This window comes from Loxodonta africana, chromosome 7, assembly GCF_030014295.1.
Source record: "Loxodonta africana isolate mLoxAfr1 chromosome 7, mLoxAfr1.hap2, whole genome shotgun sequence".
Lineage (NCBI taxonomy): Eukaryota > Metazoa > Chordata > Mammalia > Proboscidea > Elephantidae > Loxodonta > Loxodonta africana.
The window spans coordinates 83,854,540-83,874,195 of record NC_087348.1 but is presented as its reverse complement, the minus strand read 5'-3'; the positions used below and the strand labels follow the sequence as shown (position 1 = coordinate 83,874,195).

At 37.2% G+C, this 19,656-nt stretch overlaps 1 protein-coding gene and 1 pseudogene across 1 annotated transcript; both read right to left on the bottom strand.

Moving 5' to 3' along the window:
* Positions 1-8,560: 8,560 nt before the first annotated feature.
* LOC100662803 (olfactory receptor 51G2-like) lies at positions 8,561-9,640 on the bottom strand (annotated as a pseudogene).
* Positions 9,641-16,094: 6,454 nt separating this feature from the next.
* Positions 16,095-17,124, bottom strand: LOC100663091 (olfactory receptor 51L1-like). The gene has a single exon (XM_003421458.3). The coding sequence runs from the start codon at positions 17,025-17,027 to the stop codon at positions 16,095-16,097; it is 933 nt and encodes a 310-aa protein (XP_003421506.2). The 5' UTR covers positions 17,028-17,124.
* Between the last annotated feature and the right edge of the window lie 2,532 nt (positions 17,125-19,656).

Genomic DNA, 19,656 nt, shown 5'->3' with positions numbered 1-19,656 from the left:
GTAGACATATACTATTTTTTTAATGTATCCTTAAAAAAAAAAAAAAATTGCCGTCATTCAATTCCAACTCATAGCGACCCTATAGCACAGAGTAGAACTGCCCCATAGTGTTTCCAAGGCTGTAACCTTTTATTTTATTTTTATTTATTTTTTTTGTTTGTGATTTAGGTGAAAGTTTACACAGAATATTAGTTTCTCATTAAAGAATTTATACACGTATTGTTTTGTGACATTGGTTGCCAACCCCACAAAATGTCCACACTCTTCACTTGTCGACCTCAGGTTCACCATTTCCATTCATCCAGTTTTCCTGTCCCCTCCTGCTCTCTTGTCTTTGCTTTTGGGCTGGTGTAGCCATTTAGTCTTGTATAGATGGTTGAACTGTGTGTGTTATTATTGTTTGTTGTATAGGCCTATCTAATCTTTGACTGCAGGGTGAACTTCAGGAGTAACTTCAGCCCTGAGTTAAAAGGGTGTCCGTGGGCCATACTCTAGGAGTTTCTCCAGTCTTTGTCAGAACAGTAAGTCTGGTCTATTTTTGTGAGTTAGAATTTTGTTCTACATTTTTCTCCAGCTTTATCCCAGATCCTCTCTTGTGATCTCTGTCAGAGCAGTCAGTGGTGGTAGCCAAGCACCATCTAGTTGTGCTGGACTCAGTCTGGTGGAGGCTGTGGTAGCTGTGATCCATTAGTCCTTTGGACTAATCTTTCCCTTGTGTCTTTGGTTTTCTTCATTCTCTGTTGCTCCAGATGGGATGGGATAAGTAGATGTATATCAGATGGCTGCTCATAAGCTTTTAAGTCCTCAGACACTACTCATCAAAGCTGAATGTAGGACATTTTCTTTATAAACTATGTTATGCTGATTGAGGTAGGTGTACCCCTAGACTATAAGCCTCAGCCCTGAGCCCAGTAACTGAGTCGCTCAAGGAATTTGGATATGTCTATGAAACTTCTATGACTTTGCCTTGGTCAAGTTGTGCTGATTTCCCCAGTATAATGTACTGTTGTACCCTTCACCAAAGTTACTATTTACTGTCTAAATAGTGTTTTCCTTCCCCATCCCATCTCTCCTCTCCCTAGTAGCCATCCAAGATTGTTTCTATCTTTGTGTAAACCTTTTCGTGAGTTTTTATAATAGTGGTCTCATACATTATTTGTCCTTTTGTGATTGACGTAATCTCCAGCATAATGTCCTCCAGATTCATCCCTGTTGTGAGACGTTTCAACTTTGCATAGTATTCCATTGTGGGTATGTAGCATAGTTTGTTTATCCATTCATCTGTTGATGGGCACTTAGGGTATTCCCATCTTTTTGCTATTGTGAACAATGCTGCAATGAACATGGGTGTGCATATGTCTATTTATGTAACTGCTCTTATTTCTCTAGAATGCATTCCTAGGAGTGGGATTGGTGGATCATATGGTATTGCTATTTCTATCTTTTTAGGAAGTGCAGTATCACTTTCCAAAATGATTGTACCATTTTGCATTCCCACTAGAGGTTCATAAGAGTTCCAATGTCCCTGCAGCCTCTCCAACATTTGTTATTTTCTGTTTTTTTGATTAGTGCCAGTAATGTTGGGGTGAGATGACATCTTATTGTAGTTTTAATTTGCATTTCTCTAATGGTTAGTTATCGTAAGTACTTCCTCATGTGTCTGCTAGTCACCTCGATATCTTCTTTGGTGAACTGTCTGTTCACATTCTTTGCTCATTTTTTAATTGGATTATTTGTCTTTTTGTTGTAGATGTGTAGGCTTTTATTATATGCTTTTTAGAGATTAGACCTTTGACAGATATGCCATAGCCAATTTTTTTTTCCAGTCTGTAGGTTCCCTTTTTACTCTTTTGGTGAAATCTTTTCATGAGTATGTGTTTAAGTTTTAGAAGATACCAGTTATCTAGCTTGGTTTCTGGTGTTTGTGTCTTGTTTGTTATGGTTTACATACTGTTAATGCTGTGTATTAGGACCTCTAGACTTGGCACTATTTTTTCTTCCATAATCTTTATAGGTTTTGTTTTGTATTTAGTTCTTTGATGCATTCGAATTAGTTTTTGTGTATAGTGTAAGGAATGGGTCCGGTTTAACAGATTGACACCCTGTTTTACCAACACAATTTGTTAAAAAGATTGTCTTTTTCCCATTTTGTGGCTTTGGGCCTTTGTCAAAGATCACATGACCATAGGTGGTTGGATTTACATCTGGGTTCTCAATTCTGTTGCATTGGTCAATGTGTCTGTGTCGCACCAGTCATAGGATATTTTAACTACCATAGCTGTGTAGTGTGTTCTGAAGTCAGGCAGTACAAAGCCTGCTACTTTATTCTTCTTAACAGTATTTCTTAAGACTCTGTAGATAATATACATTTCTTGATAATTTAAAAGGCATTCAGATTTCAGACTGAGAAACTAGAAGTTCACTTTGGGTGGACAGCAATTTGAATGGGATCTTAGAGCAATTCAAGGGAATTGTTTCCAACAAGGGAATAGGGGAGGCAAGAAGGAATTCAGGAAGATAAAAGTTATATCTGTAAAGTAAAATAATGGAATCTGTGATTTCAAAAGTCTCTGGATCATTGAAAATGGTAGAAGCTCCCAAAAGAAAGTAGCTCTTGTTAGGATATGACGGGAAAAACTAGAGCTATCAATGAAACAGTACACTTGAAACTTACAGTTTTAGTTAGTAGAATATTTTATAGGGTAGTTATATACCCTGTAAACACAGATAGTGATGATGATGGTGATTTGTAGATTGAGCCCCTTTATTTATTCTGGTGTATGCTAATGTTCGAGGTTTATTTAGTGAAAACCAGAGACACAAATTACCTGAGGTACTGTATCACAGAAATAAGTGGAATGGATTAATACACTGTGTCCACCATCATTTTGCACAGTGTCCTTGGAAATTCTATGGGGCAGCTCTACTCTGTCCTATAGGGTCGCTATGAGTCAGAATCAACTCAACGGCAGTGGGTTTTTTGGTGGGTATTGATAACAAGGAGCAACACTTTAATCAAAACATATAATATTGTGTATTAGATGGTAATATAAAAAATCCAATAATATTCCACAATTTTTCAGACTTTTGTGGCCAACGTGTATTTCTCAAGAAATAATCTTGTGGAAAACATTTATGCAATTTAAATAATGTGTCAAGTTATAGATCAGATCACCTGTTCCTGAATGGATGTGTGAGTATATAAAAAAGAGGGCTGGATCTTGAGTCCTAGGCAGTGATGGGAATTGGCTTCAAAATACATAGTTAATAAAAATATTTTGTCAATATTTTAGTTTTATTTGTTTCTTTGGTTTGCTTTGTTATATGCAGCTGGACCTAATTTTAGCTAAAATATATATATATATAAAAGCTAAAGACTTCCTTTAAAACATTTTATCTATTCCACCAAATTAATTTCTAAAAGGTTTGTATAAATTGCTAACCCAAAAAGTGGTGTCTAAATAAATATTACCAGTGTGCTCAATAGTTGCCTTAGGCTGAATTCTCTAGAGAAGCAAAACCAGTGAAGGATATATATGTATAGAGAGAGAGAGAGAGAGAGATTTAACTCAGTGAAATGGCTCACAGAATTGTAGAGGCTTAAAAGTTCTAAGTCCATGAGTCAGGCAGGCATCAGGCTGGAGGTTTCTTCTGACTCATGTAGTGCAGACGCTGACAAACCCAAGATCAGCAGGTCAGATGTCAGGGTGCTGGCTCACAGGCCACAGAGGCTGAAGAATATAAGATCAGCAGTTTAGAAAGTATCCTGCTGGCTCACAGGCTGCAGAAGCCAAAGAATCCCAAAATTAGCAGGTCATATAGCAAGCTACTTGCTCAAATCCCCAGAACCGAATGCCAGATGATGACGGGCTGGATGCAGGATCCAAATCAACAAAAGCTAGCAAGCTTTGCCAGGAAATCCATATCTACTGGATGCCGACAACACCCCCAAGAAACTTCATTTCAACTGATTGGCTACTTGTAGACGATCTCATCATGTAGATGATTATATCATAACGTAACTGACAAACTGCATCATAATGCCAAACCACTAAGAATCAAGGCCCATCCAAATTGACACACAACCTTGACCCTTACAATCCACCCCTTGTTAATGTGACACCTATAACACCTCTTTAAACCACACAAAATCCCTAGATAAAGATAATTATAAAGTCATATTTGCCCTTAACCGGCTACAACTGAAAACATACTATCCCATTTACATCATATTTTATAAGTTAAGAAAACAAAAATATTTGATGCACTCAAACAAGGAAGGAATACTCATGACAATGACTGTTCTCATTTCTGGAACTGGTCAAATGCTTATAACTGGTGTTTAGAAATACCTTCTTCTGCCCCCCTTTCCATGTTCCCTTTGCCCTCAACAAGCATCTTAGATGGTTGTGCTTCTTGGCCTAGTGAGGTGACTCAAAGCTTCATTCCTGAAGGGTCTGTGCCATTAGTAGTCATGTTGGAATTGTGTTGCTGTAGTTTTCCATTGGCTTTATTGACAGTGTGTGGTTGTAATAAGAGACGTCCTAAGTAATCTCATGTATTCTAGACATACTCTTTTTTACCTCTACTATGTAGCATCAATCCAATTTCCCCTTGGTAATCAGGATCAATCACAACAACCAATACAGTAACTCCTTTCTTTGCTCCAAGTGGCAAGGTGGTACTTTTAACTTCCTGTTCAATGGAGTAAGTGTTGTGTGTTCAGGTAGGAGGATTCCTACCTTTGGAATGAAGGCCTCTAGACTCTCCAAGCAGAAGTTCATGGGGGCAGAAAGAAAATACTTTGTGAGTGGGACACTAGAGGTAATAGTGAGGGGTGTCATTCCCATTTTCAGCCCTTAATTCTTGGACCCATGAGTTTTGGTTATGGTAGAAACAGCACCATACGCTGGTTTACAGCATGTACATATTCCTGGAGAACATTGCCCCAACACTGGTCACTTAGTTCGTAAGCCCATGGGAAAATGATGGAAGTGGGTAGGAATATAGTTTGACTGGCTTCCACAGATCACATCATCCTAACCACTTGATTGTTAAAATACTCCTCTGGGGAGGAGGCCCTTGGTGAGTGTTCATATGTGACACAAATATCTTCACCTCTTTGGACATGCAGAGAGGTCTATCCACGTATGTCTTCCTCATACCTCCATGTCTCCAATTTTCTAATCATGTTACTTCCAATTCCCTGACCATTCAGCCAAACCATTGGCCAAAGCCTATGAATCAGTATACAATCACACATGTGGCCATTTCTCCTTCCAAGCAAAGTGAACAACCAGGGGCACTGCTCAAAATTCTGCCCATTGAGAGGATTCCCTTTTCCAGTGTCCCTCAGGGAGTTCCTATAATAGGCTGTAGTGCTGCTGCTGTCCAGCTGGCTGGAGCCTGAGTATCACACAGAATCATCAGTAAACCAGGCACAGGTTTTCTCTTCCTCAGGCAACTGATCATAAAGAACATGCCTTGGGGCCATAGGTACAAACTGAGAGACAGAAATGAAATGTGAGAGGAGTGGAGACCATGGTTATTTAGGCCAATTCCTCAGGCAACTTACTAGTGTCTTCAGGTTCTGCTTGAGCCTGATCTCGTATATACCACTTCAACTAAATGATGGAGTGCTGCTGTGCACGTCTGATGTTATCTCTGTGGGTCAAACAAAACTCATTTCACGATGGGATTTTCAGGCCACATGGTGACTTGGTAGCACATGGTCAAACATTAAGTCTCTACTAAGGCCCGGTAACTAGCCAAAATCAGTTTCTCAAAAGGAGAGTATTAATCTGCAAAGAATGGCAAGGTTTTGCTCCAAAATCATAAGGGTCTGCACTGAGATTCAAAAATAGGGGCACACCAAAGACTCCAAATAACTTCTCTAGCTGCCACTGACACTTCAAGTAACATTGATCAGCTGGGTCATATGGCCCAAGTGGCAGAGACCAAAATCACAAGAGATAAAAGACTTAAAAAATTGACTTAGTCGAAATTAAGAGCTTTTCCCTTTCAAAGCAGCATCAAGAACGTAAAAAAGACAATCCACAGGCTGGGTGAAAATGTTTACAAATCATATGTCCAATAAGCAACTTGAGTTCAGAATATATAAATAACTTTTGCAACTCAATAATAAGTAGACAAATGGCACAATTAAGAAACAAAACAAACAACAAAACAATAAATAACTTGAATAGATATTTCTCCAAGAAATGTATAAATGTGCAATAAACATATGAAAAGGTGATTAATATCATTAGTTTATAGGGTAATGCAAATCAAAACCACAATGATATACCACTTCTACCCGTCAGACTGGGTACAATCAAAAAGACAATCACAAATATTTGTAAGGATTTAGAGAAATTGAAACACTTATTTATCGCAGCTTTGAACGTAAAAGAGTGCCACCACATTGAAAGACCTTTGGCAATTCTTCAAAATATTTAAGAGTACGATCATATAAACTAGTAATTTCACCCCTATGTATCTAACCAAGAGAAATGAAAACATATGTTCACATAGACTTTTGTGATAACATTCATAACAGCATTATTCATAATAATTCCAACCTGAAGTAACCCAAATGTCCATCAACTGGTGAAGGGATAGACACAACGTCATCTGTATATAAAAAGAAACACTGTTTGGCAATAAAAAGAATAAAGTATTGATACAGGCAATGTTTCATTCTGTTATACACGAGGTCACTGTGAGTCCAAGCTGACTGGACAGCAACTAACAACAGCAAATTGATACATATTGCAACATGGATGCACCTCAAAAACATTATGAGTCAGATTTGACTCAACAGCACACAACAAGTAAAAGAAGCCAGACACAAAACACCACATAATGTATGGGTTTTGTTTATACAAAATTCTCAGAAAATGCAAATCTGTAAGGACAATTAGAAATAGTTCGTAGTTGTCTAGGCCTGGCGTTAAGAATGGAAACTGACTGATAGCGGACATGAGATTTATTTTAGAGGGTGATAGAAATGTAATAATATTAGATAATGTGATAGTTGAACAATTCTGGGAATACACTAAAAACCACAGAAATATACACATAAATGGGTAAATTTTATGGGATGTATACTATATGTCAATGAAGCAGTTTAAAAAAAAAAAAAAAAGTAAAGAACATATCCAAAAACAAAACCAAACCTGTTGCTATTCAGTTAATTCGAACTCATAGCAACCCAATCGGACAGAGGAAAACTGCCCCATGGTGTTTCCAAGGCTATAATCTTACAGAACCTGACTGCCACATCTTTTTCCACACAGCAGCTGGGGGATTCAAACTCCTTACCCTGTGGTTAACAGCTGAGGTCTTAACCACTGTGCCGCTAGGGATCCTCAAAGAAGACACAGAGAATGAATAATAAATGTTGATATGATTGAAGGAATAGAATTTAATTTGGCAGGGAAATTTCCAAAGATGAAATAACCTAAGCAGTAGCCATCAAAGGGTTGTCTATTACTAAAGGAATAAAGAAAAAGGATGGGTATGACAAGTACGAGAAAATGATGAATACTAGAACGTATTAGCACAGAGTTGATATGTCCCCAGGTGTTATCAAGGATCACACGTGAATATATAAAAAACGAGAGAAAAAATTAAGAGAAGCAAACATGAAATTAGATTTCAAACACAGGAGCAGTTTATTTTAATAAACTTAGCCAAACAGACCAGCATTCTAAATTTTTCATGGGTGCCATCCGAGTTAGAAAATAGCACTAATCAATCCTGCAAGAATGTTTGATGTAGACAAGAAACAGGCGAATTTCCCTTAGTTTATACAGTTATAAATGGGTGTCATTTATTTGGTAAATGAGAAATTTTAAGAGTGTCTTGTGATGAAAAGCTCAAGATAGCAGTTACTTCATCTATGGATTAGCTAAAACCCAGATGAGTAAATAACTTCGTTGGTTGTTTAATAATTTTTAATTATTATTATTATTTTTCTACTTGAAGACCTGGGCTTTGCCTCAACAACATGGAAGAAATAAAATGTTTACTAATGTCTTTATGGTTGTGTCACTAGAATTAAGCACATCATCAATATTTTATTCAAGCTGATTATGAATTCTCAAAACACTTACTCTCCTTAACTGGTTTAATCTGTGTTGGCTGATATGAAACTTCAAACTTACAGAGAGACTTGGGGACAAAGAATAAAATACATAAATAGATAATATTTTATATATGTATATTGTATATGTGTATATATTTATATATGTGTAATTTAATAAACAGTATAAGTGAATAATAAACACAAAATGAAACAAACTACAATGCTGAGTTTTTCTTTTAGAACACTAAGGCCAATACCATACCATATTTTTAAATGGCTTTTCAGGCTATGATTAGTGATTCTCATAAAAGCAACTTCCATAATTAGGCTTCAGGAGAGCTGTAGCTGAAAAAGAAAATTGTGTGGTTGACAAAATACAGTACACCAAGATGTCCCTGTCTACTTAGAATCAAAAGGTGCTGATTGAATGTGAATCACACTATTCATATACCATATATTTTTAAAAAAATGTTACTTTGATTTGCCATGTCTTTTTTTGATGAAAAACCTAAGTATTTTCTCCTGCATCTGCTTGGTTTTCACCACATAGGCAATGGGATTCATCAGAGGAGGAATGAGGAAATGCATGCTGGCCTTAAGCACACAGATGTGTGAGGGAAGCCATGGGCCAAAGCAGTGTAAAATAGACAAGCAGATTATGGGAGTAAAGAAGAGGACCACAGCAGAGAGGTGGGAAATGCAAGTGTTGAGGGCCTTCAGGCGGCCACCATGTGAAGAGATGCTCCGTACAGTTTTCAGAATCAGCACATAAGACAGGAGAATAAGTAAAAGGTCAAATCCCATGGTGGAGAGGACCGCAAACAATCCCAAGCTGCTATTGATCCTAGTGTTGGAACAAGAGAGCTTTATGATGTCAGGATGCAGGCAGTAGGAATGGGAAAGTACATTGGAGTGGCGGAAGCATAGCCTCCTCAAGAGGATGGGAAGGGTCACCTCTACAGCCAAAGTTTGCACAAAAACAGCCAAACCTATCCTAGCAATCACTCTACTAGTGAGGATGGAGGAGTAGTGCAATGGACGAGAAATAGCCACATACCAGTCAAAGGCCTTCACTAGAATAACAGCAGACTCAAATTTCTGGAAGTTTGAATAAAGAACATTTGGGTGAAACAAGAAGAGAAAGTCCTCTCTCGAGCATCTAGCCAGAAGATCCTCAGCATTGTGGGGAAGGTGAAGAGGGACAGACCTAGATCAGAGGCAGCCAGCATGGCCAGGAAGAGGTACATAGGCACATGGAGGGTCTGCTCCTTCCAGATAACTGTCATGATGGTCGTGTTGCCCACCAAGGTAATGAAGAACATGGCACAGAAGGGTATGGAGATCCAGATGTGAAGAGCCTCCAGTCCAGGGATGCCTGTCAGGAGGAACGTGGAGAATTTGGAGTTGGTGCTCTTGACAGGAACCATGATGCCAGAGCTGCATGCCCTTTCTAGAATAAAATGCATTTTCTGAGGCATAGTTGTTTCCCTCTAATATTGAGTTTCAGAATCTGAGAGTATCTATACTATAACCTGAATGATTACTAACCTAATTAATGCATTTTTAAGCTGACCCTGACTATGTTATTGAAAGGTGCCATGTCATATCCAATTATACATCCGGTAATCAAAGTCTAAAAGGACCTTCCCTTCTACATTATTTCTACATTGTTTATTGCCTCAGCTAATATGACCTAACTTAGAGAAAGGAAAACACAGAAAAGATCTTTATTAAAATTGATCCAAGCAGCTTTTAATAAGCAACATTCAACCATGCATTTGTGTTAAAATGAAATCCCAAAATTCATGTCTCTCGTTGATATTATAGTTGTGAATTATCCCAGGGGTTGCTCACTATTTTGTTCCATCCTGAAACAGGTTAAACATTAGTCATTATAGCATGTTAGCTCATGTTTTTGTTTAAACTACAAATGGAGGGAAATTAAGAAAGCAAATAATCTTATGAGCTTAAGAGTAATTGTTAGTATCAAGAATAAGTTTTTTTTAAAAGACACAAAAATAATATTTATTTTGTGTACACAGGTAGTTCATTTATAATCAGTAAAAAAGGGCAGCACCTTATTCATTATATGAATTAAGAATTGCTCATTTGTTCTTATATTTCTTCAACCATTTATTTAATGAATACTGATAACCTCTATCTGAAATAGATTAGAGTGATACAGTGATTTTCAAAGTGGATACACTGCTTACATTGTAGGTCATGGAAGGCAGACTTACAACAAATTATCAAATGAATACACAATGTATTAGCAATGAGAGCGCTTCCATGAGCTACCACTTCTTTATCCCAAGGAGACTTGCTCTGGGCATACTTCAGGTTTTTTTTTTTTTTTTTTTTTTAATTTGATATAGGGTTTTGACTGTGATGGTTATCCAAATATTAAAATGTTCCTTGAAATCAATCTTTGACCCAAGAATGTGTTCTTGAGAATCAAAAACTCCATCCTCCTCAAAACGTCATTTTCCTTGTTCCAGTGATGAAGACAAGAAATATAAGCATCCTGTCTACTAGTCACTGCCTTTATTTATTATTCCATTCACTGTATAAAAATTCCAATCAGGAATATCATTTTCAATTCTATATACTTAATTAAAATCATACACTTTGCATGACCAAAACTGAGACGGTAGGAAACAGCTTCAGAAGCATGATCAGAATTTTTTTAAATCTGCATTTATAGTATTTGGGTTGTTATAGATAAAGAAGATGGCTGAGTGTCCAAGGGATCCACTTCTCCATTCATTCAATAAAAATGCATTTTAACTATTCCAGGCATGGCACTACCAGATGTCATATTATTGCCACTTCCTATATGTGGGTTTTTAGCATTTTTTTTTTAAACTACTCTGTCTGGTCTTGGGATGTGTTAGTGTTTAAGCAAGAGACTGATCAATATTAGTATAGAACTTGAAACCTCTTCTTCTCTGTTCTTAAAATTTTTACATAAATTCCTTCTAGTCTTCTATTTGGGTTAGCATCATTCTCCAAAACTAGTCAGGTTTGCCTTTTGGAAAGGTAACATACACATCCTCAAAGGACAGTGTTATAAAGCTGTAGTTTCTTGTATTACATGTTAGAGTTTAACTATTTTTCTATCTTGTTTAAGTTTCTAAGCTAAGCTAAATCCAGAGTTTTCTTCTCACCTGACATCTCTGGGCAGCTTGGTTGCTACAGCCTTGCAGGAACAGCCTTTCTCTTCCGATCGGAAAGTTCAAATTTTTTGAGACGTATTCTGTGCTCTTTTATTACTCACGCATTGCTACTTTAGAGAGGGTATAGAATAAAAAAAAAAAATTTTTTTTTTTTATTCTTCTGGACATCCCTCCTCCTTTGCTTTACTTGAGGTTCCTATTAACTCTTGACTACTCAAGAGGAATGCTCTAGTAATAACATCAATTATTCTGCAGTGTTGCACATACTAGATACTGAGTGTGCATTTCAGCTCTAGTTGGAAGTCGTATTAAAATAGCTTACTATAAATTGGGATCAATCGTGTGATATCTTCTGGGATATATTTTTGGAATTTTAAAACTTGCTTGAAACAGAGACTCACCACACTACCTATCCTTATGTATAATATTTCGATGTGTAAACTCAAAACACCATTAGGTGTATATGGAATTACCTAAGAATTCTGAAATGAAAAATTATCCTTGATTCTATGACATTGTTTCCCTTTATTCATACTAGACATGTGCACATACGTCATAGGGCTATTGCAGTCATGTGATATAAGAAAAGTAATGAGTCATGAAACTTTGGGATTTCCAGGCACACAAGGACAAGGCCTGGGTTATGGAGCCATCCTATGGAGTGGTTAAAAGTCGTTGGAAGGAGCTAGTAACTCCTCATGAGGAAATAGATCAAGAAATACACAGGCACACACACATACACACATACTCTTTTGTATCATATATGATATTTCATTTATCCATCACAACAACCCAGGAAATTAATACTACCTTCATTTTATCATTAAGGAAACTGAGGTTCAGAGATACGAATTAATCTGACAAAAGTCACTCAGTACATAGACAATTTGGATCCAAACAAAGGTCAATCTGGATTCTGGATTCTAAATTACTTATACAAAGAAAAAACTCAACATATGGTGATCTGTTTTTTCAGAGGGGTAGAGAACATCTCTCACCGTGGATCTTCTCAACCTGATCATATTTCCACATACATGTGGCAATCATATTGAGGAAAATATAAAGTTACTAATGTATGTTGAGTAGATAGCCCTAGACTGAGGTTCTGGATCACCTCTGGGGCTGCTCTTCTAAGATAAATTTTGGAATGTCGTGCCATTTTCCAGGTTTATCTAACTCAAGATGACCAAACTGAAAATAAAGAACTAAGATATCTATATTCTTTACCTTTTTTTTTAATTGTCTTAAAATAAACAGATTACCACCCACTGTTTACACATCAAATTTATAAAATCACAGTTTCTTAGAAATAGTGAAGATAAGACATCGGGCAAAAAAGGGAAAATAATCTCACAATGAATGCAATGATGAGGCCTGACTTTCTTAGAAACTTAAGCATAGCCAACCATCATTAAAAGGAAGTAAAATGGTCCTTGTGACTCCTGGTACTGAATTATTCACTGTACAATGAAAACTAATCATTCACGAATTAAGCAGCATGTTTATTATATAAGAGAATCTTTGGAAATACAACGACTTCATTCTAGGTTAAAATTGTTTGTACTGATTTTTGAATGCAGCTATGAAATATTTCTAGGACTTTCCTTGTTGCTGTGAATACATCATTGAACAGGGTAGACATGTTTACTGTCTGTTATGGTTTGCATTGTGTTCCCAAAAAACATGCATTGTAATTCCTAACCTGTATGCCTGTTATAATCTCATTTGGGAATGAATTCTCCTATTTATGTAAATGAACAAGATTAGTTAAAGGTGTGTCTTGAGCCAATCTCTTTTGAGATGTAAAAGAGATTAAACAAGCAAGTAAGGAAGCAGAGATAGGGGAAGACTGATCCTGAGCCACAGGGAGATCTCCAAGGAACCTGGAAACAAGCAGAGGAGACAAAGTTTCCTCCAGAGTCAACACAGAAAGAATTCCCCTAGAGCCAGCACCCTGAATTCAGACTTTTGGCCTCTTAAACTGTAAAAAAAATAAATTTGTGTTTGTTAAAGCTATCTATACCCTGGTGGTATTTCTGTTAGAGCAGCACTAGATAACTAAGACAGAATTTGGTACCTAGAGGTGGGAATGTTCCTGGAACAAATACCTAAAATGTGGAAGTAGTTTTGGAATTGGGTAATGGGTAGAGGCTGGAAGAGTTTTAATGAGCCTAATAGTAAAAGCCTAGATTGCTTTGAGGAGACTGTTAGAATTATGGACATCAAAGGTGATTCTGATGAGGGCTCAGAAGGAACCAGGAGAGAACTATAAAGTCTCTATCATCTTAGAGAATCTATATAGTGCCAGCAACAGAAGGTTGCTAGAAATGTGGAAGATAACTATGTTTCAGTGAAGTTTAAAAGGAAATGATGAGTATGTCATTGAACAATGGAGGAAGGGCAATATTTTTTATGCAGTGGCAAAGAACTTGTCTGAATTATGTTCATCTGTTTGGTGGAAGGTAGACTTGTAAGTGATGAACTTGGATATTTGGTTGAGGGAATTTCTAAGGAAAACCTTAAAGGAACTGTATGGTTTTTCTTGCTGCTTATAGTAAAGTGTGAGAGGAAAGAGATGGACTTAAAAATGAACTGTGCAAAATGAAAACAAAGCTTAAATAATTGGAAAATTCTGGTGTGTAAACTAAGGACATGTGCCCTAGAAGTCTTACCAAGGACTTGGCTGCACAAACTTTTTTTTTTAGATTAAGCCTGTGACTCATGGATCTAACCAACTATGATAGCAGAAAACCCATTAGTTTAGACTAAAGGGGACAGAGAAAGAATTAAAGGAGAGAACCGTGTCTGCCTCTTGGGATTCTAAGGCAGGAAACAGGTCAAAGGAGATATATCAATTGTCCTCCAAGACTATGAGAAAAAAAAAAAAAAACATTCCTGGAGTAGTCCAGAGATCAGTAGAACTGTTGGAAGGAGCAAAGGAAGCAGGGCCTTCTTAGTTCCAAAATTTTGGGGCACAGTCTCCTAGATCACAAAGGATTGGGCTACAGCCTCCCAGGTTGCAAAGAATGGGATCTTGGTCAACTTGGTTCTGAGGTATAGGGTTCTTTGTGAAGGTGTGCCAGGGTGATGGGGATGCTGCCCAAAGCTGAGGAGGTGGAGCTCCCATGCTTAAGGGGCAGAAGGATAGGGCCTGCCAGGGCCAAGGGAATGGGGTCACCACTCAGATGGATAAGAGAATGGGACCACCCGAAAAAGGGATAGCAGAGTTACTGTCCAATGAGCCTGGAAATTGGGGCTGAAGCCCAGGGCCAAGGAGCCTCCACCTAACATCCACAGGGTGTGGCCAACATCCAGAGTCTGGAGGGTGGGACCATTGTCCAAAACATCTCAGAGAATTATTTCCAAGCCTAATGTAAACTGTTCTGCTTGGTTTTTGGGCTAGTTGGGTACCCTTTATCTCTTCTTTCCCTCCTATTTATCCCATTTGTAATGGAAATGTCTACTTTGTGCCTGTTCCAACATTGTACTTTGGAAACAGATAGCTTGTAGTCTAGATTTCACATGTTCACAGATGTAAAATAGAATTTTGCCCCAGGATAGAATATGCCTAAATTCTCACCCAAGCTTGATTTAGATGCTTCACTAGATGTGATTTTTATCTTGGAATGAATTCAAGACTTTTACAGTGGTGTGAGGGGTGAGTGTGTTTTGCATGTGGCAAGGACATGAATTTTTGTATTTCTGTTATAGTCATACTAAATAACTAAGATACTGTCTTAATGAATCAGATGCTCTACAGTAAGAGACAAATAAAGTGTTTTTCAGGTAAGATAAATGCACTGAGTTCCAAAAATTGAGACTTCTGGAATGGTACTAAAATTAAAAATGATTAATGAATAACTAAAAGCAACAATGGCAGAAAAAGTCCACTGTTTCCTCAAGTGTCTATACTGAGGGTGAGGTAGGCAAACTCTAGATTTTTTAGAAGCACAGAAGAAGTAATGAATTACATCTATAAGACCTTCTTTACCATACAAGCATTTAGATATAATATGAACTTCCTAAGCATGTGCAGGACACTATGTAAGATTTGTAAATATATGTTGTGGGAGATTTTGGTATTGTTTTCTAAGTGGATCTATCTAAGAAAGTCTTTGTCAACTAGCAAAATGTCAGTGTGAGGAATATGGGGCACTGCACAACCTCTAAGAAGCTTATTTCCTGGCTCATAAATTATCTCCTCTGTCATATTAATCTGGACATGCTTCAAAATTAACTGACATAAATTATTACTACTATTTTTTCTTTAAGTTATTTTAATAACTTTAAGGATGAAAAACATAACTATAGTAGGTGCTGTATTAATAAAAATAAATATCTTCCCCCTAAAAAATATTCTTTGGAAAAACTCTCCAGTAGACAATCAGAGTAAACAGTGTACTTTTATTCATGTTGATCAAGAAAATACAAACACAAGCCAAAGACTACAACTTGGCATTCTAATTCCCCAGTTGGCCTTCAATTTTAACCTGTTTTATAGTTTTGTTTTTGTTTTTTTTACCTTGTTCTCTGAACTTTATGAATATTGGTGCCTTTCTGAATACATAGATTAGTAAGAAGTAATCCTTTGTTAAATTATTAGTCATCTATTTTAGTTGAGTTACTCGGGCAAAAGAAAGGTCACAGTATATTGTTGCTATGTTCATGAACTCCCAGAATAATGAGGGAGATAAATATGTGTATTGGAATTATGAACATAGAAATACTTCCCAGTGTTACATACATATATATGTATATTTCACCCAAAGTAGAAGTTAATTTCATAGGCATTCTTTCAAAAATATGCAATGACACTAAAGTTTTCTCTGCTATATTTTCAGTAGCTTTCCCAGAATATGGGTACGTATCTCCCGGGTCTTAATGCAGTACACGACAGGGTTGAGAACAGGAGGGACTAATAAGTACACATAGCCCATGATAATGTGCACCACAGCTGGAACATGCTTCCCAAAGCGATGGATAATGGACACTCCCAGCATTGGAACATAGACCAGCAACACAGCACAGATGTGGGAGACACAAGTGTTGAGGGCCTTGAATTGTTCTTCCTGAGAGGCAATGCCTAGCACAATGATCAGGATCTTCAAATAAGAGAGGAGGATGAACAAAGAGTCCATTCCAAAGGTGATGAGAATGATAATGAGGCCATAGATGCTATTGATGCGGTGGTCAGAACAGGAAAGCTTGATTATATCAGGGTGAAGACAGTAAGAGTGGGATAGCTCATTGGTCTCACAAAACTTCAGTCGCTTAAGGAGAAAAGGTGCTGGGAAGATGACAGCCATAACCCTTATCGAAAGCCCCACGCCTATCTTGACAATGGTGACATCAGTCAAAATAGTAGTGTACCTGAGTGGGTTGGAGATGGCCACAAAGCGGTCAAAGGCCATGGCCAGTAGGATGCCTGATTCCATTAGGGAGAAAATGTGGATGAAGAACATCTGGGTGAGGCAGGCATCAAACTCTATTTCAGGGACATTGAACCAGAAAAGCTTGAGCAGAGTAGGCAGAGTGGAAGCACAGAGCCCCAGGTCACTGGCAGCCAGCATGGAGAGAAAAAAGTACATGGGTGCATGAAGTGATGGTTCCACCCAGATGACCACTAAGATTGCACTGTTACCCAGAAGGGCAATTAGGTACAGGGCACAAAACAAAATGGAGATCATTGGATGCGAGGCCTCCAGGCCAGGGAAACCAGTTAGAAGAAAAGGTCTGTAGGTGCTACTGTTGAAAAGGATCATGATGTCTAATTTATAGTAAAGAGGTCAATATTCACTTTTCTCCATGGTAGGGGGGTCCCAATTAGCCTATCATCATCTTTTTCATTTCCAGCGAATAATTTGGAGTACAAAGGTCAATAGTTGCTTCTTCCTAAAGTGATAGAGTCTGAATTAGCACATGGTCACCATTATCCTTTGTAATGAATGAGTCTGTATCATGAGCTTTTCCTTAGGTACTACATAAAATCAGCACACTATTGGAGGCACTAGTTAACTTTAATACAACAAATCTATAAAACAAATCAATTTAACTGTTTGATTTCATCATATATGACTAATTTATTTAAGACATGTTATGTCATGTGTAGAGAGAATATCTGCATAGTTTTTTAGTATAAAACCTGATTATGTGTCCTGTGAGAGGACAACTTAATACCAATTTGGCAAATTAAAGTCTGAGGGAATAGGCAGGGAGTAGAAAAACCTCTCCTTTATTCTTAGTTTGTATTATCTTTCTTCATGGTCATTAAGAAAATTGAGCAATAAAAACTAAGTGAAGATGTAAATACCATCCATAAAGGATCCCTGTCCATGCAATGTGCATGGAAGTAATAGTTAAGAAATCAAATGACATATGGCATTGGGCAAATCTGTTGCAAAAGGTCTCTTTGGATGTTACTTTGAGGACTAATGTGCAGCTGACACAAGCCATGATATTTTCAATTGCTTCATATACATGCAAAAGCTGGACAATGAATAAGAAAGACTGAAGAGGAATTGATGCCTTTGAATTATAGTATTGGTGAAGAATATTGAATATCCCACAAACTACCCGAAAAACAAACAATTCTATCTTGGAGGAAGTACAGCCAGAATGCTCCTTGGAAACAAGGATGGGAAGACTTTGTCTCATATACTTTGCACATATTATTGGAAGAGATCAGTCCCTGTAGAAGGCTAACATTCTTGGTAAAGTAGAGGGTCAGTGAAAAAAAAGGAAGACCCTCAACAAGATGGCTGACTTGGTGGCTGTAACAATGGGCTCAAACATAGCAACAGTTGTGAGGATGGCGCAGGACCAGGTATGTTCCTTCTGTTTTACATTTAGCCATGAGTCAGAACCAAACTGACACCAGAACAACAACATCCATGCAGAGAGGACTGCGACAACTATTCTGATTAAATTAGATTAACATCTGCCTCTTCCTATTCACAATTCCTGGGGCATTTTATGTTAAAATGGTGACCCCATGTGTGTCAGAGTAGAACTATGCTCCGCAGGATTTTCAATGGCTCATTTTTTGTAAGTTTATTGTCAGAACTTTCTTCCAAATAACTTCTTGGTGAATTAGGATCTTCAAATTTTCAGTTAGTGGCTGAGCGTAAGCTAACCATTAGCATCACCCAGGGGCTAAAACAAGACAAGAGTTCAGGAAATCCATATCCTATCTCTGCCTAGCTATGTGATTTTGGTTAAATTGCTCAGCTCTCTGAACTTTAGTTTAATTTTTTTTTTAATTAAAAAATTGTAAAGAATGTAGGATTATATGAGTGATTTTTAAAAGACCTTTCCAATGAGGAAGTATTAATTAAAATGTTTTAATTTATTTTTATAACAAATATATGTCTATATATATTAGAAATTAATACATGCCTACGAAGCAGCGGTCTACGGACAGTCCGGATACTGCCTTTTCTATCCAAAGTGTAAACTGGAACAAAAAAAAAATATATATATATTTTTTTTTACAAATTCCTATAAATGTCATTGTAATGGAAGCAAAGGTACTGTGTGTCAGGGAATGCTCCCTAGGAGGTACTATTAAGCCAATATCCAATTTAAGCTAATATACAGGTGTAAGTAGGAAATGCCCACAAAGTTTTGTTGTGGGACAGGAGTATACCTGAAAGGGAGAAATGTATGCTTAAGAGAGAGGATATCACAGTTTGGAATCTCTAATAATTTGGGGAACAGTTTCCATACGTGGAGAAAGGCTTAACTTGAGGGGTAGCACAGAATAAGTTTGAGAAGTGAATAATTTTAAGAATATTTTATATAATTCCAAATAATGAAACAAATATTAGGGTAATAATTTTGAGTGTCTATATGTTTGTGAGTGTGTGTGTGTTTGGGTATGGGCAATGGCTCTGTTACATTCATGTTTTTAAAAAATAATTCTAAGTGCGATGTGGAGAATAGATTGCAAGGGAGCATTTCCCTACTCACAATAAGGTTCTTTACCTGTCTCAAGGAAGCAGTATTTACAATAACAGCTAACATGTAATTAACAGGATAATACTATACATAAAGAAGTATAGCACTAATACTATACATAAAGAAGTATAGCACTTTACAAGAACATTTCCATAAAACTTATTAAAACTGTATGCAAAAAAAAAAAAAAAAATTCTAGTTCTCCCTTATTTTGTAGGTGAGAAATTGAGCTTAGAAAGTAAAGTGACTTCCCCAGAAACAGCTACACACTAGTAAGACTGAGAGTTAAGTGTGAAATCCCTGAATTTTGCCATAGGGGGGTTCGACTCCTTAGTTAGCTGTGTTATTGCATGAAAATGAAAAGCCAAAACCAAAAAAAACCCAGTGCCATTGAGTTGATTGTGACTCATAGTGACCCTATAGGACAGAGTAGAA

Bases quoted from the DNA above. Each gene is read 5' to 3' on its own strand.
- LOC100663091 (XM_003421458.3), bottom strand. From the start codon at position 17,027: ATGATCCTTTTCAACAGTAGCACCTACAGACCTTTTCTTCTAACTGGT.